The 27,382-nt window shown below is 45.1% G+C and overlaps 3 protein-coding genes across 4 annotated transcripts in view; 1 reads left to right on the plus strand and 2 right to left on the minus strand.

Annotated features, from left to right (window-relative positions):
- LOC133514651 (5-hydroxytryptamine receptor 3A-like) overlaps positions 1-27,382 on the plus strand; it is a 33,642-nt gene that overhangs the window by 1,424 nt on the left and 4,836 nt on the right. The window contains exons 3-4 of the mRNA XM_061846482.1: positions 12,643-12,803; positions 27,212-27,357. Of these exons, the coding sequence (XP_061702466.1) occupies positions 12,643-12,803; positions 27,212-27,357 (307 nt within the window). The remainder of the gene's footprint in view (positions 1-12,642; positions 12,804-27,211; positions 27,358-27,382) is intronic.
- Positions 14,695-18,256, minus strand: LOC133514260 (inward rectifier potassium channel 2-like). Of its 2 annotated transcripts, none has more exons than XM_061845801.1 (2): positions 18,189-18,256; positions 14,695-16,594 (listed from the first exon to the last, which is right to left on the minus strand). In XM_061845801.1, the coding sequence occupies exon 2, from the start codon at positions 16,201-16,203 to the stop codon at positions 14,890-14,892; it is 1,314 nt and encodes a 437-aa protein (XP_061701785.1). In that variant the 5' UTR covers positions 16,204-16,594; positions 18,189-18,256; the 3' UTR covers positions 14,695-14,889. The 2 variants fall into 2 exon arrangements, with proteins under 2 accessions (XP_061701785.1, XP_061701786.1); XM_061845802.1 differs by lacking the exon at positions 18,189-18,256 and having other exon boundaries at positions 14,695-16,394; positions 16,485-17,419.
- Positions 19,517-23,805, minus strand: LOC133514261 (inward rectifier potassium channel 16-like). Its single transcript, XM_061845803.1, has 2 exons — positions 23,760-23,805; positions 19,517-20,693 (listed from the first exon to the last, which is right to left on the minus strand). Exon 2 carries the CDS (start codon positions 20,671-20,673, stop codon positions 19,558-19,560), a length of 1,116 nt encoding a protein of 371 aa, XP_061701787.1. The 5' UTR covers positions 20,674-20,693; positions 23,760-23,805; the 3' UTR covers positions 19,517-19,557.

A 27,382-nucleotide genomic window follows, 5' to 3' on the forward strand; every position in this document is an offset into this window, starting at 1 on the left:
ATTGAAGGCTTTCTAATTCTAATGTCCATTATGACTGGGAGGGTTATCGCCAGTGAATGAGTCTTTTAAGGGGGGCCGGAGGGGTTGTGAACCATACATTTGGGAAATGTATATTGTGTGTGGACTTGCTTTTAAAGAAATGTTAAAGTTCTTAAAACTAGGAGATGCTCTTTGTCATCGTTGGTGTCGTGTAGCGCCGATGTGAACGAATCCGAACGCATTGTAGCAGAAAACAGCAGTTCCATAGCTACTCGAACTGCACGATCGGCAGCGCGAGCTCCTTTGGGCGCCACACAGCGGAAGGTACGCAAAACCGTACTGAATTTACCTTCATACATCTCGTATTCCTAGTTGTATTTTTACCCTTCATCTCCCCCTCAAGTGCACGGCCGGATATATTTGCCAGTGAGCGAGTGACGATGCGTGTCCTTCTTCAGGTCACCCGAGTGACTTTGTGTCCTCAATGACATCACTGAGCAACCACAATGCAACGCAACTAACATTATCTTGATTAAGATGACGTAAGCCGGCGGATTTGAAAATGGCTGGAAACATTTGGGGTGATTTAAAGCCCACCGAAACATCTAAATCTTCTTGTTTAGATGTTTTAATGTGGGAAATGTTAATCGTCACTAACGTTTCTGAGCCCCCCCCCCCCCCCCCCCCCGTCACACCAGGCTCAAATCCTGTTGGTGCACATGCAAATTGACCACTGGGATGAATTTTTGGCATTACCTTTTTACAATTATTTTTGGTGAGCTGTACTTATTTATAGTGATTCCCCCAATCCGGTCGGAAAATGGCCGAACCTCCGTGCCAAACCTGTTCAATATTTAAAGTACACTTTATGAAACCATTCGCCGGAAAGTCCATTAAATGGGCTCTCCTCGGTCCATTCAACTGTAATCCATCTATTTGGCCCGAACTGTTTCTAAAATGTACTTTCCGTTCACTTTGCTATTCGTAGAAAATTCACTTGCGCCAAATGTTGAGGATTAAACGTTACAACCGTCTCCCATTATATTCACGTGCGAATTCTGTTTTTTTTTTTTTTTTTTGTGGCCGTTACATAAGCGCACACGATAGAACACGCAATTCTCAGCTAGTGGTGATTCCTCACAATGGCAAGTGAGAATTCCGTCGCATGACTTTTCTTTCTTTCTTTCTTTCTTTTTCTTTCTTTCTTTCTTTCTTTCTTTCTTTCTTTCTTTCTTTTCCTTTCCTGCAAGCGAACGCCTCCTCCCTCTCGAACAACAACCAAGCCACTTAGAGCGGAGCACTCCGCTGATGACTTCACGCCACGCTGAGGAAACTCAATGGCGGGCACACACTTGAGGCCAAAAGCAAAGGCAACGGCAACGGCAGTCGTACTTTGAGAAAGGAGGCCTTACGTAAGCTTGCCAGGCTCACGATATCGTGAACGACGGACGGCGATTAGGTTCTTGCGTGGACCGGAGGACCAAAATACGGCACGCAGTGGTCACTTTCAACTGCTCCCTTTGCACAATTGTCATTGCGCTGGTCTAGAACGCCAACGGGTAAAGACGCTCTGTACCAGCTTCACACGACACTCTTGGGACTGTCAGTTGTCTTTCCAAAAAATAAGTTGTATCATTGCTTTTAGATATTCCAAATGAATAGCGTTCTTGCTTTGGCAACAGTAATAGACCTTTAAAATTGAGCAAAGTACGCAAAATCGTCAGATGACGCGTTGGATCAGCTGGAAAGCGGTGGGCTCACACTTCGTGGAGTTTGGATGTTCTCCCCGTGGCTGCGTGGGTTTTTCTCCGGGTGGGCACTCCGCTTTCCTCCCACATCCCAAAAACGCGCAACATTAATTGGACACTCTAAATTGCCCCTAGGTGTGATTATGTCTCTATGTGCTGCCCTGCGGTTGGTGTACCCCGCCACCTGCCCCTTGACGGCTGGGATAGGCTCCAGCACTCCCCTCGACCCTTGTGAGGATAAGCACCTAAGAAAATGGATGGATGGATGCATGCGAAATAGTCATTATTTCTTCCGAGCTCTAAATGTTGCCACCCCACGTTGAGTTTTGCAACAGACACCAATGAAAATAATCCATTAATATTGAGAAATGTAAACTGAAATTTGGATCAAGCTAAAACTCAAAACCTAAAAAGCGTCACACGCGAGTCTTCTTGATGTTGCCCAATCTCGTAAATTGACGTGGCCTTCTGTTGTACTTCCCGTTACCGCCTCCTTTTTCAGTTGCAAGCCTTCGAGGGTCTCGTGTGCTCTCGGGAATCAAAAGATTGTCCATGAATGTCTCGCAAGGGGAAATTACGTAATTTCATTTTGGGGAAAGCCAACGGCAACGGCTTTGGAAGCACTCGCGATATGGCAGACGTGCACCGACGTACTTTACAGTAAAGGTGGAGAATAACCCATTCTGCAAATTCCTCGTGTTTTTTTTTTGACACGAAGAGGATTCTGATTCTGAAAATTTGGCAACACACAACTACAACAATGGCCGTCTGGGTGTGGAAAACCTTCACAAAAAAAGGACTTGCTGCCCTTTGAAAGTGATTTGGGTTAAAGCATATTTAAAAATTTAACTACAAACTACCAGTGAGGATAAGCGGGATGGAAATTGCATGGATACTTCCACCGAACATGTCAGTTCCATACTGTAAGACTTTTACCATAAATTAATTCCCATCTGAAATCCTTTTTTTTTTTTTTTTTTTTTTGGAAGTACATATTTGTCAGATATGCGAAGTGTGCACAGTATTTTGTTCTTTCTTGAAAGAGATGAGAGCTGTCAAACATAAAGCCCGTGGGCCAGAACAGGACCCTCAGGGGTTGATTCTGGCCCGTGGGAATTGAGAACACACCTGCTGGCTGTTTTTTTTTTTTTTTTTTTTTTTTTTTTTTTTTTAATTAAAAGCAACTGATGTTGCTAATTTTGCCCACCAAACGGCGCACCGATGACGACTTACCCACTACCTAAATGACGCTCGACTGCCTCCGGTGGTTTTGTACTTTTGTACCAAAACAATGGGCACCGTTTTGCATAGTTGCTATTTTTATCTTCTGTTTGGCCTGCAAATTGAAATGAGTTTGACATCCGTGACCGGGATGACGTTTGATGGCCAGTTTTTCTCCAATCATTTCACACAGACGCCCGTGTCGCAGAATGTATAGCAGGTGGAGCTGGCTAGCATTTAAACTCCCGCTTGACCTTACTTATGTTTCACACAAACGATAGCTCCTCGATGGAAACGCAGACCTTTGAGCCACCGCGTGCACGTCAGCGCGCAACGCTAACAACAAGTCAGGTGCAATGGAGGATTTCGTGGGCCAACATTCATAAAATGGTGCCCCCCGGAGAATGAGGCTGCGTGTTGTTTACGGCGTGATTCGGAGCATTTGCGCTATTTTAGAATTCGGGCCAGCCAAAGAAGGTGAAATGTAATATCTGCACATTCATCGCTGGACAGGAAGCGTCAGCGGGTAGAACAGCTGCAGGGAGGAGGCCAGAACTTCTCACGTTTAGAACGGAACGGTCAGCGTTGTCGACGGCAAACATTCACGATCCGGAATATTCGGTGGTCCCGACATGCTTGCTTTCCAAGTTACAGTGAACGTACGTAAGAAAATAGTTGTCACGTGACACATGTAGGTACACTCACTTGGATTTATGGCCAAAAAAGGTTTTTCATACAGACCTAAATGTTTTTTTCATTTTATCTATTTTTTTTTTCTTTGTTTTTTTCTTTGAATCTGTATTTTATTTTGAATTTTTTTGTTGTTGTGCCTTTTCCAGAAATGACTTTCTTCAGGCTTCTGATTGGCTAAAAGGGCCCTACGGTGAGGGCTTTACAGTGACTCCCGCCGCTTTGGCTTGCACCGTTATACCAAAAGTATTTAGAATTGTGGCAATATTTTATATAACGCTGTGGAAACATCAATATTTGTCTCTTTCTGGTTTATTCCTTGCAAGACAAAGCAGTTGTGCAAATATTTACGCAAAGGATTAGTCAACGTTGTCTCGGGATGGCGAATGAGCCACTTGCTGCTTGTTTCAAGACAAGGTTGGATGCTTATCTGATCACATGTAGCGACCCGATCTGGTAAATATGATTTTTGTTTGTTTTTTTTTAATCGTTATTATTTTTAAAATAATATGTTTTGACCTCCCACGTTGCCTAATTACATAAGCACGCTTCCGTGTAGCCATCGACGACCTCCACCATTACTGACGAGTGCGTATCGATCGACTTGCTTTGTTGTGTTAGGCAGTCGCACAAATGAGCAGGCGGACCGCCCACGATACCCAAAACATTACTGAGATAATGTTCAAAAATCCGTAAAATAGGAGTAAGGCTCACCTGAGGTGACATACTATCGAAACACGCACACGACTATGCAAGTAGATGCAACAATACTGAACAGTGTAAAAAGATTTTGTGTCACAATAATGATGGGTGAACTGTTTCAGTGAAATAGGAACTCACCGTGGCTTTGTTTTATTATACTTTTGGAACTACAAAGTACTTAATTTTTAGATTTTTATCCTAGCCATCCAAGCTAACAGATACTAGCCTTTCTTGTGCTAAAACGTCCATTTAATACTTAAAACAACAAAAACAACCTCACCAATTTTTTTGTTCTCGGTTCCATAGCTACACCTCTTTCATATCTGGCCTATCCCAGCTCACCTAGGAGCAATTTAGTGGTCTCTAATGAATGCAGGCATGTTTTCGGGACGTGGGAGGAAACTGGAGTGCCCGGAGAAAAGCCACGCAGGCAGGGCCGGGATTAGAATCCTGTTCCTCAGAACTGGGAGGCAGAGCTTATAACAAGTTTCCCGTGTGATAGATATTTGTTGCGCTTAGCTAATTGAAATCAAGGTGTTCTCCTACCTCGTCTGGGGCTTTGGTACCACTGAGTGCAGGAAATTTGTCCTCCCGCATTTGGTGTTCTTGAACATATAGAATAGCAGTCACTGTGATTTGACGGGCGCGTACGTGCCCGCGCTCCATCGCACTCGCAATTCGGCACAGTCGAGCACGAAAAATCACGTGCGTAAAATTTGTTATGAGTAGAAATGCATAGTTATTGAAAGACGTCGCTTATTTTGTGTGGTCTTGACCAATGTTCCCTCTAAGCTGCGCCACTGCACAATTGTTGCGCACTCTCAGCGCACATGAAAACCGATCCACCGCAAGTGAACCACAGCCTGAGGTCTTTTTTTTTTTTTTTAACACGGAAGCACATGGTCTTTAAAAACAAACTGCTGCTCAGCCTACTTCTACTTCCTACTTTACCTGACACCGCCCCCCTCTGCTCTTCAAGTGCTGCACTCATAATTACAAACAGAACACACACCCGTACCTTTATATCTGCGGGCATGACTGGCCATACCCGTACATTTTTCAAATGCGAGTGACTGGAATAGCGACATGGAAAAATAGCCGCCAATGGACAAGGAATCCAAAGGGAAGATGAAGTTGTGTTAGACAACGTTCCTGCAACTTTCTTCTTCTTCTTCAATGTCATGGACAACGTAAAAGAACCTGTAGCTTGACTTCCAATGTATGACAACTTTTAAAGTTTTCTCCGCCTATGGACACCTGTCACCGTTGATACTGCTTAGTGCTTTCTGTTGCCATCACACGGTTCTAAGTTTCACGTGGCGTGGAGAGAAACGGATGATGACCCCACCTCAACCTTGTGGGTTTTCCTGAAGGAGGGTCGCGACCCTTTAGTCATTTACTTGCCAGTTGGTCTAATGGAAACATTTTGGTCCCTGGTGTGAGACAGTGGAGAGAGATGCTTCTTAAACAAGGTTGCAAGTCTGTGCCTGTTGACAAATCGAGGATGGCTAAAAGAGCAACAGACCACTCGGACAGCTTTAGATATCTTTTGAATGTCATCACTTTTTTTTTCCATTGACTGATACTGTACGTAGCTATTCACATCTCTTTAGTGGCAGTTCAGTCATGATAAGAGAGAGAGAGAGAGAGAGAGAGGGCAGTTTTTCTTTGACAGTTCTCGAGCCATTTTGTAGATGGTCGACCCTCTTGTTCATTTTTTTTTTTTTTTTTTTTTCAGTGACGGAAAGCAATCATCCTGAATGAACGGAGACAGAAATAGATGTTGCCAAGGGTCTGACTTGCGTCCCGATTTTGATTGTTTATTTCCAGGGTTAAGTGACACACATAATCCCGTCTTCTGGGAAAGGCGTGATGTAATGTTTCCCGTGTTTTCCTTTACGCTAATCTTTAAAGATGCAGCTAACGCGGTGCAAAGCGTCGTCATTTTGAACGTGCAGACGGCTCTTCTTTGTCCACAGATAATGAAAGTCAAGACCAAGAGTGATTACCTGAGCTCTGCAGGTGTAACACTGAGCCTCAGCTCTGCTGCGGGACACAGAACACTGTTGTCCCGCTTTTAGTGCTTTCACCAGAGTAGGGATGGCTTCCATTACATGTGTGGTCCAGGGCTTTGCTGTAATGAGAGCACGTTGGGGGGGGGGGGGGGGGGTCTATTCTTTGGCATCATGCCAAGGTGGAGGCCAGTCTGCATGTGTTTACTGATCCAGAAGGTCGCTAAGGTCCTGTGTCACCCAAAACGTACCGCTCATGTAAACCGAATCAAACTGTACTGTGTCATGGTAAACTTCGTCTTAAGTTTACCTGTTCATTGCACGAGGGAGGAGTTGAGCAATACATAAAGAAAATTGGGATATAACACAACTTCCTTTATTTTTTGGGGGATAGTAATATCCACAGAATTAAATTCCATCAGCATTAATACTGAATCTGGCATCCCACGTAGAACTAAACGTACAACGTAAAGGACAGGAAGTGTAACTGTCAAGGATTCGAGCTACACTTCTAGTCCGTATACAAGGGTTAGAGTTCAGCGTCTGGCTAGCAGATGTCAAGGATATTGATGACAAAACATTGAAAAGATTGAAGATGTAAATGCTGCATTTTAAAATTGAAATAGATGGAACCAAACCATGAACATAACTCTTAAGGTCTGTCAGAACCAAATCCTGATACTGGCATGCCGTTACACCCCTTGTGATTATACTCTACATCCTTGTGGTTTCACAGTTCTAACGAGCCCCCTGAAGGTTGCCGTACCTGCAATATGGTCTTTGTTTATAACACATTTGACACGCCTACTGTAGAGTGTTGATGTTTGCGTTGGGTAAGAATCTAGTACGAGTTGTGCGGTGGCATAGTTTTAGGGTTTTGGTTTGGTTCAGTAATTGTTGGGTTGAGTTTTAAGTCACCTTCAACAACTTCAACCAATTTTGAAGCAAGTCAGTGCAGCCCTACAGCTCATTCAGCCGATAAACATAAGCGGCTGGGTTTGAATTGGAATTGGGTTTTGAGTCCGAGAAGGATTGATCTGGAATGGGTCGAGATAAGGTTTTGTTTGTGGTTGAAGTATGATTTGGGTTTGCGTTGGGGAAGGGGTGAGTCAGGATAAAGGTTGGGTTTTGAATGAAGTTGGTATTGCTGCTGGTTTTGGACTCTGGTTTGAGTCAAGTTTTAACAAGTTTGCTACCAAGGCATCGTTCTAGAGATGCTCTGATGATGGGTCTGACCACGATACGACGTGAGACTGTGGCGATCGTCCTCAAATGCACTCCCCATCAGAAGTCACCTCCTTCGTTCCGGAAGGCAAGACTGCCCTGCTTAAAGCAAACATAAGACACCTTTGTAATCTCTGGCAGCGCGAGAAAATGTTTTGATATGACATAATACGTAAGCTTTTTCCACGAAAATTTGCATCTGTACCTTACAAACTCTACTGTATATTTACTCCGTAAAGTAGCTCACAGATCATTTTCATGGGGGAAAATGGGGACGGGTGCAGGCTCTGAAATAAATGCGTCACCCTCCTTTTCCTCAGGTTCTCTCCTCCAGAGGAATTTGGATCTTTTCTGTTTTGCCTCAGGCGGATTAACGTCAGCGATGACTACGCATCCCTCAGCCGTCGCACGCACTCGTGAGGTCCGAAGGCCGTGAAATAATCCTACTTCGCCTCGAAAAAGAAAGACGATAACAACCATCTGCTCAGTTGGGAGGGGATATGATTGGCTTGCCTGAGCAGAGTAGAGCTGTGCGGCCGATTAGGTCTTGTCTGGTGACTCGTTCTGCCGGGTCCCAGCTCAATGTCACCGCTGATTGGATCCACTAATCTCATTCAATCTAAAATGCGAAGGAAGGGATGTTGTGTCCCAATTTTGCCTGCGTGCTACAAAATTAACCATTTATAGAGGTGAAGTTCAACCCCTTCTCAACGAAACGGTACCAAAATTCCGTAGGCCTTCAGAGGAGGTTAGGTTGAATTGGGGTAGGGTTACGATCGCGGTTCTGGTTGAGGTAGAGTGCGGTAAGGGTTCTGGTTTGGGTAGCATTTAAGGGATAGGCTTTGCGTGAGGGGAGTGCTGCTCTTCGTGGTCCGGGTAGGGTTTGGGTCAGATTTCAGTGGTCTTTGGGAATATAGAGTAAGGTTATGGGTTGAGTTGGAGTTAGGTCAGAGTTTGGGTAAAAGGTTGGTAGTACGGTTCGGGGATGGGACTGGATTCTGGTCGTGTTGCAGTTAGGTGAAGGGTCGGGGTAGAGCTTGTAGATAGGACTGGGTTAGGTTTTGGTTAGAGTAGGGCTATTGTTAGGGGTTAAAGTTGAGGGAAAGCATTTGGGTTAGAATTTTGCTTCGGCAGACTCTGGGTATGGATTATTATTATTATTATAGATTAATCAACACATTTGAATCCCTGCAATGGCTCAGATGTCCTTTTCTCTTGTCACTGTTACAATTTTCGCTTAGACGTAGGAACCGCATTTCTCCCCTGGGCGTGACCTTTCACACATTGTTGCAAGTGTGGGGACGAAGGAAGTCGGCATTGTTGAACACGTTGGCGGGTGGGCGCTACATCTGGGAACCCTGGGAAGGAAACATGAATGATTGGCTAGCGGATTACAAAAAGAAATAGAAGATGGCATGATCTATTCAACTCAATGAGAACACGCCCAGATTAGTGTTTCAGCAGGGAAAAATGCAGTCATGGAAAGAGTCTGAATTGTGTCCAACGTATTGTACCTGCTCGATTCTGTTTTTCATCACCTGAGTGTCACAGGGCACTCCACTGTCAAAGATAGAGCCAAAATGAATGTCAGCCGGTGGGGGCTTGGGGGGCTTGAGGTTATCAAAGTTCAGAACTATAATTAGTTGTAAACGGTGACAAACAAGCAAACTTGATACAGTCAATACTGGAGGAAGTCGGTTGTTTACAAAGTGTAAAAACAAGAATTAGCCAAACATTTGTGAAAGAACGCTGAGTCGGCGTTCTTCAAACAGGCCGGCAATAATAGTTGAAAAACAAATAAAAGCAACAATATCCGCGTATCCTGTTATTTTCTCATAATTGAACATCGGTTAGTAAAAACGGCTTTTGCATCTGCAAGCAATAAGGCACTCGTGAATTAGATTGGAAAAATACATTTACTCGCTAATATTTCTTCTCGAGCAAGATACCTCAGCCAGCTAACAATATAGCTTGATATATTTTTTTTTTTTTTAAAAAACATTGGTTGAGCATTTATTATGTGAGCAACAAGATGCCTCATGCTAGATTTTGAATTATTCCTCTAGCATGATCGCTAAGACTTATCAACAGACGCTACCTGGATACAAAGTTACACTTTATCAATTGATATATAGATATTTATATGTATCGATTTAGTGAGATATATTGTCATAAAAACAGATTCCAAAATAATTTTGCTGAAAAGATTCCTCAGATAAATTTAGCATCCAAAGCTAACGACATATTTTAAATAAATTAATTAGAAAGGCAACTCAGCTGGCTTTAACAACATCAGCTAACAAGCGATATACATAATTTGAAAATATTTCCCTAGCAGAATAGATTAAATAGCCGTCGAGCATCTCCTAGATGCCCCTAACTGCACTTCTTACACAACTGCCCATCATCACAATTATGTAATTACTGTGCAGTGGATTTAAAAAAAAAAAAAAAAAAAATGGACACAGCCATAGTGTGATGTCATCCACTTTCAGGAGACCAAGCCTCAAGCGACACTTAATATCAGATTTATTTCTTTATTTTGCAATTCCCATGCATGTTTGAAGCCTTACGGACGACGTTTCCTGAAATATCTGACGGTAATCCGAGTACAATCCTCGGACTCTCTCAACTGTTATGCCACCTCCACACATGTGGAGGCCGTTTGTCTTCGCGTCCAAATGGTTTGCGTTTGTCACCGTCACCACTACTACTGGTTGTACTTTACTATCAACATAACAAATCCACATTCTCGAGTCTGACGTCTGGTGTGACTGGAAACCCTTTCAACTGAGGTTTTGGTTTATGCCGTGTTCTGCTTTGATGCTAAACATGAGAAATGTACAGTAATTCCCGGCCTACAGAGCGCTCTTGGCTACAAGCCTCACTGAGTACATATGTAAAGGAAATACCATTTGGTACATACATATGCCGTAGCTGTCTAAAAACCACAAGTGCCCACATTGAAACCCACATTGAAAAACGAGATGTCTACAAAGAAAGACGATACATAGAGTTTAACGCTAGTGCTAATGCTAGCGCTAACGCTAACAGGGCCGGTTGAAATAAAAATTTCCGGTAAATATCACCGAGACACGCCAGTAACACAGCAGCAACGCGCCAGCACAGCGCTAACGCAGCGCTAACAGGGCCGGTAAAAATCACCCTCTCGGCACATATATTCCACCGGTCTCACTCTTAGCTTTTCTGCTCGAGTGCCCCCTTGCGGTCGTTATAAAAAAAAAATGCACAAATTAGCCGTATCACCGCATAAACCGCAACGAAAAAAGTCGCGGCTTGTAGGCCGGAAATTACGGTAATCACTAATAATAAGCTATTAAAATAACGTGGTTGTCAACAAACCAGACAACTGCTTGTGAGTTTTGTCTTCCCACTGTGACAAAAACTGATGAAATCTCCACAAAATGAGCTTCTTTACAGTCAAATGATTTTGACGTTATCGTCTCAGATTCAATTCTTACATATTGTTACTTTTTCCTCATAGCATTGAGCCGTCAGTCTTTCATCATGTACAGTATTTAAACGTATTGTTAGCTTAGTAGCACAATTTGCTAAATTATTTTGAACTTCCTGCTACAACATCCATACAAAATACCTTTGCTATGCTTTTTTTTTTTTTTTTTTTTCCCGGACTGTCTGTGTCACGCAGGTCGTGGTTTTCCGCAAATGTTTGTTCGAGTAAAGTGGGCTCTTCTAATTTGATGGAATTGTTTTTTGTTGTTGTTGTTGTTATTTTCCAACAATGCTGACTTGGCAACAATTCTTTGAGAACAACAATCGAGGGCTTTATACTGATGACCTGAAACCTGACTCACTGCGTTCCATTCAAGTTCGCGGGCAAAGGTCGACGTAAGATCAGAGCCGGTGGCTTTTTCTGACATAACCTTCCCTTCTAAACATGTTCTGGAAAGACTTTTTCCAGACAACATGACAGGCACTTCCTTCAGGGCAATAAATTAGCCAGCTGATTTTAACACTCGCTAAATGTAAGCGTATGAAAATGACAGTCGATGAGATAAAACAGGTCGTTTTGAGGTTTCTCAAGGAACCAGCTCGGGTCCAATCACTCGTAAATACTTCACGGCATTGAAGCAAACACGCTTCCACGTTGTTTTATTGCACGGTTTGCTCAGAAATGTCATCTTTTAACAGAACGGTGTGGTAAGATGAGTGATGCGAAATTGTCAAGAATCTGCGCCATTGAAATTTAAGGAATCGCTGCAAAGCACAAATGTCCACGTCTGCAGTTACCACTCTGTAGGTCAGGCCTTAATGTTCGGCCCCCAAAACCAGTTTCACTCAAAAAACATGAAATTTGGAATTTGGAACTATCAAATGTGGACTTGCAAAAAAAACCGTCAGTATGATATTTTTGAATGATTTGAAATTTGAGTTTTGACTTTGGAAATGTTACGTTTTACTCCTCAGGTTAGGCTCTGAAATTCAGCCTTGGAAATTTCTTTGGAATGTTTGGCATGATGTGGCACGGTGGAAAAAGCTGGGAAAGCGTTGGCCTCACAGTTCTGAGGACCAGGGTTCAAATCCCGGCCTCCGTCTGTGTCGAGTTCGCGTGTTCTCCCCGTGCCTGCGTGGCTTTTCTCCGGGTGGGCACTCCGGTTTGCTCCCACATCCCCAAAACATGCAACATTAATTGGACACTCTAAATTGCCTCTGGGTGTGATTTTGAGTGCGGCTGTTTGGCTGGCGACCAATTCAGGGTGTGCCCCGCCTCCTGCCCGTTGACAGCTGGGATAGGCTCCAGCTGGCCACGCGACCCTTGTGAGGATAAGCGGCTAGGAAAATGGATGGATGGATGCTTGGCATGAATAGAACCAATGTGTCTGCCATTTTGGTTTGAACCAGTCATTTTGGCCATTTCTGGGGTGTCCGAGGTCCCGCCAGAGAAATTGTCCGATTGCTACCCAATTGGAACCACGTAAACTAGTTAGATAGGCAGGCACTGAACGCAACCCTGTCAAGAATGAAGTCACAGATCAATTGAGCAGGAAACGCGGGCCACATATTGTCCGTGTTCCGCTTTGCAGGTCGAGCCCGATACGTGACGAGCCAGTTGACCGGGAACAAGCCACGGGGACGTCATCGGCGTGCATCGACGGGATATCTGGGCCCAACACTGGCTGGCGTTCGGCGGGCTGGCACGAACTGAGGTCCCCGGTACTAAATGTGACTGCCGGCTTTTTATCAGGTTAGCTGTCTTTTATTCAGTGGGATTTTGGTCATATATATTATTCCATACTCCACCCCTCACAATTTAATACACAGTAAGACTTGCCAGCTCATCCAGTCACAATAATTGCACAACATTTTAGCGAGCATTCATTTCAAAGGCTCTTTATTTACACATAAGTGTCCGCAGTGAATATTTAGACTGAGCTGAGCTGTGTTGCACTTTCATTGGCTAATGTGGAAAAAGCCCAGAGGCCAGAAGCAAGCTCCCATATGGAGAACTAAATCAAATCTGGATCGATAGGGCCCCTGACTACGTCTCAGGGCGGGCACGGAAATTAACTAATTTTGCAGACCCGATGTGTCATAATGCACATTCATCTGTGAGCCAAGCACATTGATCGCCTCTTACGCAATATCACGCGTCGATCGGAACGCTTCTTCTGAGAAAACAATACAATCTTTTTTCAGTGTGTTTTATTGCAAAACAAAGAGACAAAAGAGCTTTCGACAACTGTACAGCATAATTAGCAAAATATCTTTTACTTAAAAAAAAAAAACGGCTGGAACGGGAAGGTGAGACATCCCTGGGGGGGACTTGGAAAAGTGGTGAATCTGTTTGAATAGATTTCCCAGTGAACATTAGCGCCAAGTACAAGTGTCCTGTTAATTTCTTTCTGGCTTCAATTCATCCATTAAGACATAGCGAGGGTCCCGTTGATGACTGCGGCGACGTGTGAAAAGGGTTAAATCGAACGTGCCCACCACTGACCTCCATATAGACGACCTTAACAATTCACCACCTCACCCGCCAATCAATGTTAGCATATTGACGTGAGCTACATATGTACATGTTATGGCTCGGCTAATACGACAGTGGGAGCTGTCTGACCCCCCCCCCCTCCCCTCCCCCTCAAAAAAATGTATTTGGGGGAAAAAAAACACACATTGACCTCATGCTCGTCCGTAGGAAAAAGTCGACTGCGTTTGGATTACTTTGAAAAGACGAAGAATACATTTTTGGCTCAGTGTGTAAAACGGTAAATATGTTACTTAGCAGCATTCGTGCGCACTTTTAGGATCGAGCCTTCCCCGTCACTTTCCAGCTCGCGCTTCAAGTGAACACTATTGCACGTCGGAAGGGGCGCAATTCCTGCAGTGAAACTTCCACCCAAAAAAAATAATATATATATATATATATCTTTGTTAAAGAGACCAGCTCATTAGCAATTTCCTCTCAGTTGCAAATGAAGTATCGTTTGCATATCGGCCTGACGTGCCCCCAACAATTCAATCAAGCGAGAGCTGCATCAAACGTTCTGCGTGTTCTGATAATGAAATGAAACTAAATGTTCAGTTTTCATTCGAGGCGACAGCTCATCCGCGACCCCGGTGAGGGATAAGCATGATAGAGAATGGATGAAATGATAATTTAACAAAGTTTCTATAGTGTGCTAGTAGTCTTCATTGGTGCAGAACTGTACAGGATTCTACATAGTGAGAGCTGGTTGGTTCCCTATTTAGTTATATAAGAGCAAGACCGGAGTTCTGAACCACTACACCCACAATAATGAACATATCGTGAAATGAATACCCGTCTGACGGCAACATTTTGGATGCGGTTCTTCTTATATGTTTGCTTTCAACTCTCGACTGCATTTGAATTGTTGAAAATGCAGCGCGCAAAATGTGGAGATGAAATTCCATATTTCTGAAAGGGCCGAGCCGAGGACCTTTCAGGCCTGCGGGCAATTTCCGGCCCGTGACGGCATTTTTTTATCTGGCCAGTCATGGAATTTTGCAACCTCTGAGGAATTGTTATTCAAACTTTTTTTGATCGCTGCATTGAATTTTTTTTTTTTCCCCCCCATAAATTTAGTAGTAGAGCCCTCCGGGAACTTTCCAGAAACTTAAATGGTCCCTGATCAGAAGAAGGCTCCTTAAAAAAATGCTTCCCTGGGTTTTTGGGCTCTCGCACTACAATATAGACTTAAGTGTGCATTCCCGTGATGCTTCGCGTGTGAAAGGCCGCAAAGGCTGCGGTGAAACCTTTTCGACAATCCTTTATCCACAGGAAGCAGCTGATTACATTACAAAGTGCAGTTTTATAGTTCCGACTCGGCTGTCAAAGATCTCGATTCTAAATGCAAAGAGTCCCGATTTTGTTCAAAGTCCGAGACCGCGTCCGAGTTGCTGTCTTCGAGCGGACGATCCTCCGCGTTCGTCGTCGCGCCGTTCGCTTCGGCTTCCTCCAGTTCCTCCTCCATCTCAATCTTTTCCAGAGCCACCTCGTTCTCGTAACAAAAGGAGTTTCTTGGGCTGGAGGCGTTGGACGTTTTCTCGGCTAACTCTCTGGCGCTGCAGTGCGGCGTGCCGGAGACCTCGTACGTGTTGTCGAAGCGCGAGTAGTCCACCTTGTAGTAGTTCTTGTCTTCAAAAAGCACCGGCTCGAAGCGGTGGCCCCACAGGATCTCGCTGGCGACGTAGGAGCTGCGGCACTGCGTGGTCATGGCCGTGGCCTCCACCATGCCCTCCAGGATCACCACGATCTCAAACTCCGACGTCTCCAGCTCCTGCTTGTTCATCTCGTAGAAGGGGCTGTCCTCGTCAATCTCGTGGACGATGGTGATGGGAGACACCAGGAAGATTCTGTCAATGCCGCTGTCGAAGCCGACGTCGATATCCACCTGGTCCAGAGGGATGAACTCGCCCTCTGCGGTCGTCCGGGACTTGAGGAGCTGCGCCCTGACGTGGGCCTCCACCAGGTGGCTCTTTCTCAGGTTCCCCACGCGCCACATAAGGCACAGTTTGCCGTCCCTCACGGCTACCGTGGCGTAGTAGCTGAACACCAAGGTCTCGTTCCGTTTTTTGGGCTTGGCCATCTTGGCCATGACCGCGCCGATGATGAACGCGTCGATGATGCATCCCACGATGCTCTGGAAGACAACCATGAAGACGGCGACAGGGCAGTCTTCCGTCACGTAGCGGTATCCGTAGCCGATGGTGGTCTGGGTCTCCACGGAGAACAAGAAGGCGGCCGTGAAGCTGTCCACGTTGGAGACGCACACCTGCGTCTCGGCCTCCAGGTCGCCGTTGGAGAGCGCCACCAGCCAGAAGACCAGACCGAAGAACAACCACGAGAGCAGGAAGGAAAGGCAGAAGATGAGCAGCATCCAACGCCAGCGGATGTCCACGCAGGTGGTGAAGATATCCGCCAGGTAGCGCTGGCCCTTCTCGCTCATGTTGATAAACTGCACGTTGCAGTGGCCGTCCTTGCGCACGAAGCGACTCTGGCGCCGGTGCTCCACCTTGTTGGCGTCGCCGTTGCCGTAGCCGTTGGGCACGGCCACGTTGGCCAGCTTCATGCCGTCCTCCTCGGAGGACACGATGCTGTAGCGGTGGCTTCGCACGCTCCCCATCGCTTCCGCTTGGGAGGGCTGAGCCGCCTCTGCTTTGGAAAACAGTCTCAGTTTCTGTTGCAGGCGTTGGAGAAACAGTTTTGAATGATCGCGTCAGGAAGACGCTGGTCCTGAGGGGACGGGGGGAGCTCGGCGAGGTCTCGGGCGAGGGTGGGTCGCTCCTCTGCTCGGGGCCTCGTCAGCGGAGTGAGCTGTGGAAATACCGGCGAGATGTCGAGCTCACTTTTAATTATTTGGCAGGAACCAAAGTAAAGATCAAGTGCATGCAGGTGTGCGATTACCTTCTATTTAAATAATGCACCGCCAGCTCGAGCGACGAGAGAACTTTAAGAGGCAGCTCCAAGTGCTCAACTTATCAGGACCAGATTCAACTTAACAACCAAGGACTACACTGTTAAAAAAAAAAAAAAAAAAATACTAACTCCCTCATACCAGGCAGTTATTGACTTATTAGAGCTTTTGACTTGTTCCCCCACCACCACCCAAAAATATCTTTCATCTAAGGTACTTTTCAATGAGCTAGGTTATCTTAAAATAAGGACATAGATGTCGCCACAGAGAACAGTTTTGTAAAACAACCCTGCGGAATTTTAATGATTACCAAAAAAAAAAAAATTGCCAACTATCTAAAATGAGGCATGAAAGTCTTGTTCTTGCTCAAGAAACTCCCCGTTCGGCTGGCAAATATCAATCAAAATTCCACTTCTGCGACTGAACAATATGGATGTTAGATGACTTTTTTTTTTTTTTTTTTCTTTTCCATCCAGTTTTTGAAGCGTCAAGATATGTTTGTCTCGCGTCAAGACTATCAATTTGCCAGGTCACGTCCGGCGAGAGCTGCCGGCTTTAATCCGGCGAGCGACCCGAAAAACGCGGCTTACGTTATTCCACTTTACGTGCAAGAAAAATGTCAGAAGCTAACAAGTATCACTTTTTAACTCGATCCACGATACGATAAATGGCATCAATGATCTTCGCGGTTATTTCGAGAGGGCTCATCAGTTCCTCTTTTGTGAGCGACAGTCACCTTGCGTAATATGTGACAGAGCAGCAAGGGCAGTTAAATTAGAAAACGTATCGACTCGGTGCTGCTGCTGGCCCGGACGTCCCGTTCACATTTTAAACGGGCCGCAGCCGGCGAGTCACCATTTGTGCGGTTTCATTATCATTTCGAAAGCACTTCAGTCCCTGAATGAAATTAATGCCCGATATTCGCCCCCCCCCCCACCGCTGAAAGTCACGAAAGTCGTTGGTGATGAAAATGCGGGACTTGCTCCCAAATCCCTGAGCATCATCTTTTGTTTTCCTCGACTAATGATGTCACCGCTCGATATAGCAACGCACGCACGCACGCACGCACACTCACTCACTTTCACTCATCTCACAACTTGTTGTTTGACATATTTATACTTGCAATTGCACCAGCAACAGCTTGAATCCACAGAGGCAAAAGTGGTTGCGTTAAGTTTTACTGCTCTGCCGTGATGCATTTTCAAAGAAAATTGCATTATTATAATACAAACTAGATTGACTTGGATGGATGCAAACATTTTGTTGCTTTGTTACTACTCCAGAGAAGAGTTTTGTTGTTTTGTCGCACTTTTATTTTATTATTGCACTGACAAATTAACCTGCAACGTTTCTTCCAGTCAGCAGCTGAGGCTGCTGCTGCATGGAAAATGCTTACATAAAAGCTGCGCTATTTTTTTTTTCACGCCAAAAATCAATAATAAAACTGAAGATTTGTCGTGTGCTGTCTAAAAAAACAAAAAAACAATCAAATGATTATCAGAACTATTTAACCGGTGCGATGTTTGTTTCAATTTTTCCACCCGATACATCTTTATATATACTTATGAATGCATGTCTTACATGTTGGGCTTTTCATATATTCTAATGGTGATATTATTAGACATCGCTAATCATATTATTTAAACATGATCATGATGCATTATTATCCTTACATAGAGAATGCACTCGCTCACCTGTTGGCTCTTGCAGAGCAAAATTGCTGTTTCCTGATTGTCTTATGTCCCATAAATGCAACACAGGCCTGCTTGGTCCGTTTAGTTCTGGCCGCTCCGCTGTCGTCGTCGTCGTCGTTGTTGTTACGATTGAAACCTGCGCGCAGGCTGCTGAATTGCAGTGCCATCACCCTAACCCTGTCGAGAGGAAGAGGATCTTTTAGTGGTTGTCCGCTCAAAGGGTGAAGCTGGTTGGGGAAAAAAAACAAAAAACAATCTTAGCCACGCCTCCCGTGCACTGTTGGCCAATAGGAACCTGGAGCGACTTTTGCACGCTCCGGGGATGCAAAGTATGATGTGGAGAAAACGGCGAGTGCCTGCCGGAGGGATCAACATCTTGAGGGAGATTAAGAAATTTCCTTCAACCGCTGGAAGTAATGGATCACTGCTTGCAGTTGTGGTGGTGATTTATTATTATTATTTTTTTTTTACTATTATAGATATGGATCTTGGTTGATTAAAACTTCAGTTTTGCAATTCAATAATCTCACATCGCACTTTACCATCTTTATATTTTATTGAATTGAAGCCCTACAAATGTAATATTTCTGTTAACAGTGGTTTTCCATTTCAAATTTATCGTTATTCACACGTAGGAGAAGCAATATTTTATTTTGCATCCATCCATCTTCTGACATGCTTATCCTCATGACGGTCGCGGGAGTGCTGGAGCGCATCCCAGCCATTTTCGGGCAGGAGGCCGGGTACATCCTGAGCCCGTTGCCAGCCAAACAGACAACAGTTGCACTCGCAATCGCACCTATGGGCAATTTGGAGTGTTTTTGGGATGTGTATTCGACTATTAAACCAAAATTATCGTTCTTAGTTGTATGGTTAGAATTGACAATGATTTATTTGTTGTTTTTTTTTTTTTAATGAGAGTGTTTGAAAATTTCCCCCAAAATGTTGTCATTGTAGGAATAATATTTGCAACATTTTTTACAATTACAAATAAGTTATATGAGTGAGGAATAGGGGAATCCATTTTAGTAGTGATATTATTTGCAATTGTACGACTTTTTTTTAAATGCGCTAAAATTCGTATTTCACAATTAACGGGACAAGCCGAATGGAAAAGAAGAATAACTGCGGTATTTAGCGTTTCAAAGTGAGTCCTCATTGTGGCCACAAGATGGCGGTGTTTGTCAGTACCACCTTTCCATTCATTTGGGTTCGAAGTTGAAGAAGTCAGGACAGTAGTATTATTTTTTTTATTATTAGAATTTGGGGGAGGGGGGGGTGTCCTTGCATGTAGGCACTTTATTTGGACAAAATAAAACAGAATACACTATAGAGGCATATAAATATATTTACACTGACGAAGCTCTCTCTACAAATGGGTTTGCTGCACGGCCTCCTCCGCACGGCGGTGGCCTCGCTTCACTGGGACCGAGCGCAGAAGGCCAGGCCCATTCTGTGTCCGGTCGTACTGTTCCGCGCTCAACATGGGCGTCGCCGCCCACGTGGTCTCGTTAAACAGGGAATAGTCCACCTTGTAGTGCTTCTTGCCCACTTTGAGCACTTCCTGAAATCGTTGCGCCCAGCGGATATCCGCAGGCGTGTAGGAGGTCCGCGTCTGGTGGAGCATCCCAGTGGAGTCGCCCGTGTAGGTGAAGGACACCACAAGCTCAAAGTCCTCATCCTGAAGCTGGTCGGGGCCTATATCGTAGAGCGGGCTGCCCGCTTGCAGCTCGTGTACGACTAAGGCTGGCGTGGCAAGGACCAGATCCGGGTTCTGAATGTCCACATCCTGGTACTTGATCACCACGGGTCCTCGGGATTGTTTGGAGTACCGTACAAGCTGCGCCCGGGCAATACCCTCCAAGATGTGATTCCCTCTGAAATCTCCGAGCCGCCAGGACAGACACAGGACGCCGTCTCGCCGGTGGACCACTGCAAGTCTGCTGAAGCCCACCGTCTGAGCCCTCTTCCGCGCCGACGCCATTTTAGCGATGACGATGCCGATGACGACGGTGTCCAGTAGGCAGCTGAAGACATCCTGAGCGGTCACCACCGCCACGGCCGCCGCGCAGTTCTCCGTCATGCCCCTGAAGCCGTAACCGATGGTCGCCTGGGTCTCCATGGAAAAGAGAAACGCCGAGGTGAAGTCGTGAACGTTCAACACGCAGGGATGCGCGACTTCTCCGTCTCCATCTCCGTGCACGTAGGCGCTGAGCCAGTAACAAAGGCCAAAGAAAATCCAGGAGACCACGTAGGACAGCGAGAAGATCAGAAGCATGACCCGCCAGCGGATCTCCACCAGAGTGGTGAAGATGTCCAGCAGGTACGGACTCCAGTCCCTGGGGACCTTCTGGAACACCACGGGGAACCTGCCGTCCTTTTGCATGAAGCAAAGCCGCCGGCTCTCGTCGTGCCCGCCGCCCACATTGTGAACGGTGGTGAAGGACGCATCGACGTTACCCTCGTGGCGCCTCTCGGAGCTCATGGTGACCTCGGTTCAGCGCCCTGCACAGAGAAGAACGTGACTGTTTAAGTGGAGGTGCAAGCGCCGTCCTGTTGGGGTTTAGCTCACTTAAAAAAAGGGACGCTCACGTTTGCTGTTCACAGTCGTCCATTGGCCGACTTTTTCTTGTTTTTATTGTTGCGAAACCTCCGTTGTTTTCTGTATTCTCCCCAAGTTCTACTTTTGTGCTTAGGCCGGAGAAATAGGACCATCGTGGCGCTAGGTAGGAAGCTGAGGCGTTTCATGAGGACGGAAATAGCCCTTTTCTGCCATCTTCTGACATTTGTACGCAATGACAGTAAAGTCTCAACCTTTTGTGGGTGTGGCAATTACCGTAATTTCCAGCCTACAAGCCGCACGCTTTCGACCCAGCGGTGATGTGGCGCTAGCGTTAGTGCAGCGCTAGTGTTAGTGCCGCGCTAGCGTTAGCACACCTGGTTATAAGCCTCGGTACACAGAAAGAGTTTAACGCTAGGCTTATAACCAGGTGCGCTCTGTAGGCCGGGAATTACGGTATGTGGAAATGTTTTTTTTTTCGCCCCAAATCTTAAATAAATGGTATATAACAAAACTTTACAAAAACCGAATGTGGTTCGTTACATTCATCTTCAGTTTTTTTTTTTTTTTCTTCTGGGAGTAACCAATCAGAGGCAGGCAAAATGGCAATGTCATGGAAAAAGGAACGTCCTCTTTGGTCATGTGACAAAGAATCTGACAACTGATTGGTGCTTGTCTAAAAAATGTATTCCACTCGTGCTGGAAGCAGTTTAGCCAAGAGAAAGGCTCCGAAATGATGAGAATACACTGGTGGGTATTTAAAAAAAAAAAAAAAAGAAACAAATATGGGACATGTCACAATACAGCTCAGTTTGTGTGAAACTGGACGAAGGAAGGTGAAGCTTTCGTGTTTGCGAGCCGCCGTGCCGAGTGGGGGTGGGGTGGGGGGGGGGGGGTTAAGCAACAGTCTCAAACTGACCTTAAGAACAATGACAATGACGTTTCTCACGAGTTGATTATTTACCACCGTCGGCCGAAAGCACAACAAAGCAACTACGACTTGTAATTTAACTTTCAAACCGAATGGGCTGTCACTTCTTGAATGTTATATGACCTCCGATTTCAAGATTAATGACATCCAAACGTCGTCCAAGGACTGTAATCGAACACCTTTTATGACGACGGACGTTCAATGCTCGGAAATTGTTTTTCCTTATTTTCCACGTTGTACATTTGCAGTTTATAGACAATAAAGAATTCACGTCAAGTGGAAGGTGAACAACAAACAAATTAAAAGGACTATTATTGGTTGCTTAGCGCGCTGGCCTCACACTGGTGAGGACCGGGGTTCAAATCCCAGGCCTGCCTCGTGTGGCGTTTGCATGTTCTCCCCGTGCAAGTGTGGGTTTTCTTCAGGTGTGCCGGTTTCCTCCGACACCCCAAAAACATGCAGATTCTAAATTGTCTTCACACTTTTGACGATTTTTGAGCGCTGCACTTCAGTATAGGAATATAAAAAAAAGCTTTTCCAAGCCAATATTTTTACCGAAATGTTCAAAAACAGACATTTAATGCACTGTAAAGTTAAATACAACTGATGTGTCGTGAACAAATGTTGAAGGCGGTCTAAAATTGTCCACATTTGAAACATTTCAGTCATTCGTGGCTCACCACATGCCACACATCACGGCAACAATGCATTCATCTATTTTTTTTTTTTTTTCCCTCGGCAGGTGTCAATTATTACCCCAAAACGGCTTTCACCTCTAAATGCTACACGAGGAGTTACACTTTAACCGTGCTATAATGAAATAAATGATATAAAATGCGCAAAGTGGCAAAGTCGGAATATTTCCATCACTTCACTGCACTCCGTCAAACACTGTAATCTTGACAGCTGCTCAGATAAAAATGACAAGTTTGAACACTACGTGCTCGGAACTGATCAATACATTCTTGAAGCTGTGTGGTTTTTTTTTTTTTTTTTTTTTTTTTATGGTTCAATTGTGTCGCCCGAGAACACATCGCCGATAAGACAACGTTTACGATGGCGTGCTCTAATTTGACACCTGAAGTGTTGCCGCTGTGTGCCCGACACATCTTGACAAAGTCGCTCGTGCAGACGCGCGCTAATTGCAATTTAATAAAAACCCAGGCCGGGCTTTTAATTTGAGGCTTTTGACCCATACGGTAAATTTCAGAAAAGGATCGGCCAGCACGACGATGATACCGAAAGCAAAGCCGCTAGCCATAATTTTCACAATCATACCGATAGTAAAGATAAAATACTTTTCAAATAAAAACATCATATATGTATTTATTTACATTTTCATTACAGATTACATAAACATTTGAGTAACGTGCGTATATTCTAAATAATATAAAAAGCAAATTGCTTATTTTTAAAAAAATATTAATTGTTGCACTTTTTTTTTGTTTTAAACAGACAGCAATAATGGGAATTTTGCTTTTTGTCTTATTTCTTTGTTTCCTTTTTGCATTCGCTTATTTGTTTGTTGTTGTTTTGAGGCCACTGGTGCTTATGTTGGAATATGAGGATTTTCATTTTCTTTCATTAATAAACTACTCGTGCGCAATCAATTTGGAAAGTATTACTAACTTACACGTAATAATTAAGGTGAACTGGGAAAGGCCTAAAAAAGGCATTTAAATCAATATCACAGTCATAATAGCGAAATTAGTTAATAAGTAGTAATGCTCAAAATATTTCTAATATTAAACTAATGAATTAGAACTTCTGTTATTTGGTATCCCACATGTATTGTTTTTGTGTTTACTTTACCTTTTTGTTCGGCTGAAAAGTTTTTGCAGTTGAGCGCAGGAAATAATCATTTTAATCTCAAAGATCATTTAAAAATCCCAAATGGTCGAATACACGTGTGCTCAATTTAGCGTATACAGTACTGCGCTACGTTATTAAAACCAAAATTGTCTCTAAAGCACATTGGGGAGGGGGGGGGGGGGGGGAGAGATAATAATTTCCGTGTCTTTGTACTTGAGCGTAAACTCCTCCATTTACAAGTTAACACAAAGGCCGCTTGTGAACTTACTTGTGCGGTCTCGAGTTCTGGAGAGTGCGGCGAGTTTGGCCGAGTCCTCAGGCAAAGTCCCTTTCGACCTCCTGATAGCAAAATTGCCACCGCGTCCTTCTCAAGCCTGATTGGGCAAGTGGAGGAATTTATAGCCTGAGCAGCATTTTTTTTTTTTTTTTTTTCCTAAATTTAGGACGGAAAAAAAAAAAAAAAAAAATATCAGACGTCCTGTCCTTGTTTGCAACTCTGTGATGAAATCCAAATTGTATTGTTCTTAAAGGTCATTGGGCAAATTATGAATCTTCTGTGTCCGTGCATTTGCGCGATTCGTTAGACAGGAAGTTAACCTTTGCTCAATCAGGCGGAGAGAGCGACGCCGCGATTGACATCGGATTCGCTTTCATCTGAATTGTCCTCATTTGGGACGCCAACGCGGCCAAGGGCCTTGATTGCGGGCAGCGCGGCGTCCGCGGGGGTTTGGGGGCTGGGGGGTGAACACGGCAGCGTACACTTGAGAGGCATTCCTGAGTGATAACGTTTGATATGTAACACTTCCGTTATTGAACGCACGTGGTTGTCCAAAAGTGATTCTCACAGGTGTCGGGAAATGAAGCGAAACCGGGAAGAAATGTATATCATCACTGATACATTTATAACAAAATCAGAGGACGTCTCTTGATAAGCGACGAGGGCAACCGGCTCGAAGTTGCAGCCGCTCCAGTTCCGACTGCGATTAGAAACCGAGATAAACCGGACATTTTAGATTAGCCACCGTAAACTTCTCGAAGCTGCCGTTCATCGAAATCGGTAGTCGGGCCCCTCCTTATCGTGGTGGAGGGGTTTGGGTGTCCCGATGATCCTAGAAGCTAAGTTGTCTTGGGCTTCGTGCCCCCGCTGGGGTCACCCATGGCAAAAAGGGTCAAAGGTGAGGGGCCAGACAAAGAACGACTCCAAAACTCTTATGACGAGTTCAAAGATTGGATCTTGTTTTCCCTTGCCCGGATGCGGATCCGGAGCCAGGTCTGGAAGTGGGGCTTGTAGGCCTACGGCCGGTGGTCAGGCCTGCACCCGTGGGGCTCGTCCGGGCACAGCCCGACAGGGCAACATCACCACCTTTGAGAGAAGCCGTAGGGGTCGGGTGCGATGTGATCTCGGCGGTGGCCGAAAGCGGCGACCTAGACGATCCGATCCCCGGCTACAGAAACTAGCTCTAGGAACGTGGCGCCCGGACGCCTCCCTGGTCCCACCGGACAGAGAGCCCGTGGACGACCCAGGACACGCTCGAGAGACCATGTCTCTCGGCTCGCTCGGGAAGACCTCGGGATCCCTCCGGAAAAGCTGGAAGAGGTGGCTGGGGAAAGGGAAGTCTGGCTTTCCCTGCGACCTGACCTGGAAAAGTGGTAGAAAATGGATGGATAGATGGATTAGTAGGGGGAATTTTTTTTTTTTCTTCTTCTCCAGAGCAAGCAAGAGTACTTGAGAGAAGAGAAATTTCTGACTGGTAATTGTCATAATTATCGATTGCAATGTTCGGCGGTCGTGGCCACGTTCTCCTGAACACAAGTCCAATGCTCCATTCAATTCATCCCAGCATTCACATTTGAACACCCTTATTAATTGATATCACCACAAATAAAATGATTCAAAGAATTTCAAAGAAGAAACTTTGCGCGTCGTTCATCCGTTTTGTTTGTGGCGAGCTTTTACCGCGGCATGAGCAGTACTTTCGGTTTAGTGTTCATTTGTGCTCTTTCCGCTTCGTTGGAGTTACAGCAAAAAAAAAAAAAAAAAATGGACGATCCTGCGATGATCTAAACCCCAGGTGTCAAAGTCAAGGCCCGGGGGCCAGATCCGGCCCGCCACATGATTTAATGTGGCCCGCGAAGCCAAATCTAGAGTTTGCATTTCCGTGACTCTTGTAAAAATCTGTACCGAAATTTCAAATTGTCATATATCATAAATGATCCAAGTTGAACTATTTACAAGCATTTTTGTGTTACCAAGCATGAATAGTTGAAAAACACGTTAGCCTTGCTTTCGGATTCCAAAACTGCTTCATAAATTGATTTACGTAAATACGAGGAGACGGTTCGATATTTTTGTTTCACGGTCAAAACGGCCCTGTGAGGGGAAACCCGAGCTACAACGTGGCCCGCGAGGAAAATGAGTTTGACGGCCCTGATCTAGACAAAAGACCACTGATGCCCAAGCACGAAAATGTTACATGCGCATCCGTGGAATAAAACAATTCACTGTCTTATGCGGTTGAATATGACGAGCACAGGCTGTTCGTTCTCAGCCGATGATTAAACGAGCCAGTTTGTCAACGTCAACACGACGACAATGACGCGCGAGCGTCGCGCATTCAGCTATCAAAACAAGTCTGAGAATCGGCCGGCTTTGGGAAAGCGCGAAATAAAACACTGACCGCAAAGTCTTTGTGGGGGGCCCGTGACGGGAGGATCCGCAAACGCAAGTTGGCGCCGCTGGCATTGTGGAGCGTAAAGACAAAGGGCAGCTGGTCCATTGATGACGGGCGTAATCAAGCCGCCGTGTTGTTTGAACGCTTTCGTCACGCGACGGCAGCACTTTTAGCCACCTATTGTGGTTCCATTCAATTGTCTCGTGCCGGGTCGCGATGGCTGGCGCCGACGCCCGCGAGTCTATTTAAGAGCCGTCGAGGCCAACGTCGTCAACGTCGTCGTCTTCTGGTGGCCATGCTGTCACAAACGCAACCTGCTTCTCGTCTGCGCTGGGCAGCGCTCGGATGGACTCTAATCGCTCTCGGTAAGCGCGAGCTGGAAGCCAGCATTTTACAATGCAGAAATATTGCGTATGAATTCCGAATTTTAGCAGTTATGTCTTCCGTCGATTCATTTTTTTTTTTTTTTTTTTTGCTTTGCATCGCAATCCAAATTTTCAGGAAAAAGTCGACTTCAGATCACACAAAATGCATCCAACGTTTCGCTCACAGTTTGAGGCAAGAATTAAATTTCGGGAGGAGCTTAGTCAAAGGTCGGAGGTCAAAAGGTCCTCGTCGAAGAAGATCTCCCAGGGAAGTGGAAGTTTTCAACCTCAAACGGGCACAATACCTCTGAACTTCTATCACGGTGTACAAAGTACTTAGACGAGTTCCACTTCCGTTGCCGATGCTGCCACTATAAAATGTTTCGAGTTTACGAACAGCACGCGCGACGTCACAACACGGCGGCTCGGGGAAAAAAGCGTACTTGACTCCAAATTATTTATTTTACAAATATTTATTTATTTTTTGTAAGTGGCAATTTTACGCCTACTGGTCCGTTAGCAAAGGTTCATGATTCTGAGTTGTATACAAATTGGGGCTACGTCGCCAACATAGAAACAGAACTCAGTAAAGATGTTTTTTCTTTGTTGGTTTGGCGTGTTTGCATTTCACGGAATTCGCACGCAATTTGTGAGCGGACGATTTTCTTTCTGTCGTATTTTAGGAGCTGGAAACGCTACGAACAACTGCACGAGTCGCCGATGTCTGGCCAACGAGCTCGTCAACAAAAAATTAATCACCCAGCCGCAGCGGGACAATTGCTCCGAGTACATCTTCGTGTCATCCATCGAGTATCAGACCATCAAAGTCGTGAGTGTCCACATTGACCCGCTTT

This window comes from Syngnathoides biaculeatus, chromosome 16 (genome assembly GCF_019802595.1).
Source record: "Syngnathoides biaculeatus isolate LvHL_M chromosome 16, ASM1980259v1, whole genome shotgun sequence".
Lineage (NCBI taxonomy): Eukaryota > Metazoa > Chordata > Actinopteri > Syngnathiformes > Syngnathidae > Syngnathoides > Syngnathoides biaculeatus.